General features: G+C 40.9%; 1 protein-coding gene across 1 annotated transcript; it reads right to left on the bottom strand.

Annotated features, from left to right (window-relative positions):
• Positions 1-1028: 1028 nt before the first annotated feature.
• LOC138314110 (uncharacterized) lies at positions 1029-1865 on the bottom strand. The gene has a single exon (XM_069254289.1). It carries the CDS (start codon positions 1863-1865, stop codon positions 1029-1031), a length of 837 nt encoding a protein of 278 aa, XP_069110390.1.
• Positions 1866-2063: the final 198 nt, after the last annotated feature.

Here is a 2063-nt window from a genome sequence, read left to right as displayed (position 1 = left end):
TAATAGATAATCAATTAGGCTCATTCCGTTGTTGTTACAAAAGGTGTAATTTCCATTTTTATCGCCTGTATGACGACCATTAACTATTCGCATACTTGTAGATTTACACAATGTAAGTAATTTTCTACCATATGTATTTACATGTTTATCCATATTACTACGAGGACAACTAGTTGAATCGTTATTATAAAACATATCATCAAACAATTCATCATCAAGCCCATCATTTACAATATAATCTGGCCTAGTTCCTGTTCGAGCATTTAAGTCACCGGCTACATACACATTACCATTTGTTTTTGTAACGGCTTATTGACTCCTCTAGACTCATGAATATATCAATATCACAACTATTATAAAAGATACTATTTTCCGGAGCAAAAATAACAAAAACACAAAAAAATTGACTTATTACCAGAGTAAATCCTTACCCAAAATATACAATCAACAATATTTTCCACGATAGAAAACATATTTTTTAAATGGTTTTTATGCAGAAGCACAACACCACCCCCCTTTTCCAGTAGGTCTGGGAAAAACATATGTACAAAATCCAATTCAACTACAACTACGTCATTACTTCGTTTCATCCAATCATTCAGTCAGACATTATGACATCGATATTTATATAATATTTTCTAAAAAATCACCGTCTGGTGAGTTTACTAATGAATTCCTATACCAATAGTTCCATCTGACAGGGACCGACAACTCTCACTCACCTCCCTGTCCTACCTCTGTTCCCCTTCTGGACTGGGAGCTCGAGGTTGTCAGTGGGTACTAGATACTCACTGAGACCTCAATGATTCCTCCGTTCCTCAACATGGGTTGGTCCACGAGTACTAGGAGGCACACGTGACTGCCCTGACTGGGCCTGCTGCCGAGGGAACCCTCGCTAGAACCCTCGTTTCCTCAACGTGGTTTGCCCAGGAGGAGTACTAGGAGAGCACACGTGACTGCCCTGACTGGGGCCTGCACGATGTTTACCTCGCTAACCCTCCGTTCCTCTACAGGTTGACCCAGGAGTACTAGGAGGCAACACGTGACTGCCCTGACTGGGCCAGGACGAGGTTACCCTCGCTAACCCTCCGTTCCTCTACTGGTTGCCCAGGAGTACTAGGAGGCACACGTGACTGTTCTGGCTCACGATCAGATGACAAACGTGGCCGACTGGATAACGGGGCATTATTATGCATAGATGGGGAAGAGGGAACACGTGATCGTTTTTTGACAATTCTACCATTGTTAACATTGGATGATAGAACAACTTCACTAAAAGATCTACTAGGTGTCTCTTGACCATCATACAGTTGATTGTCGATGTAAAGTCTGTCTCTCACAAGTTTAACTTGGTGGCCTGCTCTTTTGTGCGATCGCAGAATAGGGTATAGCTCTCTACGCCGTTGTTCTACAGCTTTGGGGAACTGCTCATTGATCCAAAAGTTTGTGTCCTTAAGATAATGTGCGTTTTTTCGAACTAGCTGCAGGTCTTTTTGGTACATAAACACTGCTACGATCGGCCGCGATTTGCCAAATACATGCCTGCCAAAACGATGGACATTTGTGAATTCAATGTTTTTCTCGATACATAGTTCATAGTAGATAAAGTCTTTCAGTCTACTTTCAGTGTCCTCGTGTTTGTCTTCCCGTAGTCCATGGAATACCAGGCTCTGTTTCATTGATCGACACTGTATGTCCTCTATAGTGTCTAATATTGCCTGCTGGTTGTCTTTGTTTGTCATTACCACTGTCTCAATTTGTTTTGTGTTGGAGTCAACCATCTCTACTGTCTTCTTCATACTTTTTATCTCTGAATTGGTTTTTAATGTGGAGTCTTTCATGTCGTCATACAAATCACTTATCATTTCTGCACTCTTCTCGATTTCAATGTGTTTGTCTTTAACCTTATGGATTTCATCTTCTAGGAATCGCACTCGAGTTGTCAGTGAATTCAGGGATTTTTGAACACCATCGATTTTTTTTACCTGTTCTTCAATTACATTAAGTCTCAAATCCAGCTTGCCCACTAAGGTTAAAAGTTCTCTGAGTGATCTGCTGATAAC

The sequence above is a fragment of the Argopecten irradians genome, unplaced genomic scaffold (genome assembly GCF_041381155.1).
Source record: "Argopecten irradians isolate NY unplaced genomic scaffold, Ai_NY scaffold_1455, whole genome shotgun sequence".
In the NCBI taxonomy this organism is placed as follows: domain Eukaryota; kingdom Metazoa; phylum Mollusca; class Bivalvia; order Pectinida; family Pectinidae; genus Argopecten; species Argopecten irradians.
Note: the sequence above shows the minus strand (reverse complement) of the source record. Positions and strands in the feature narration are given on the sequence as shown.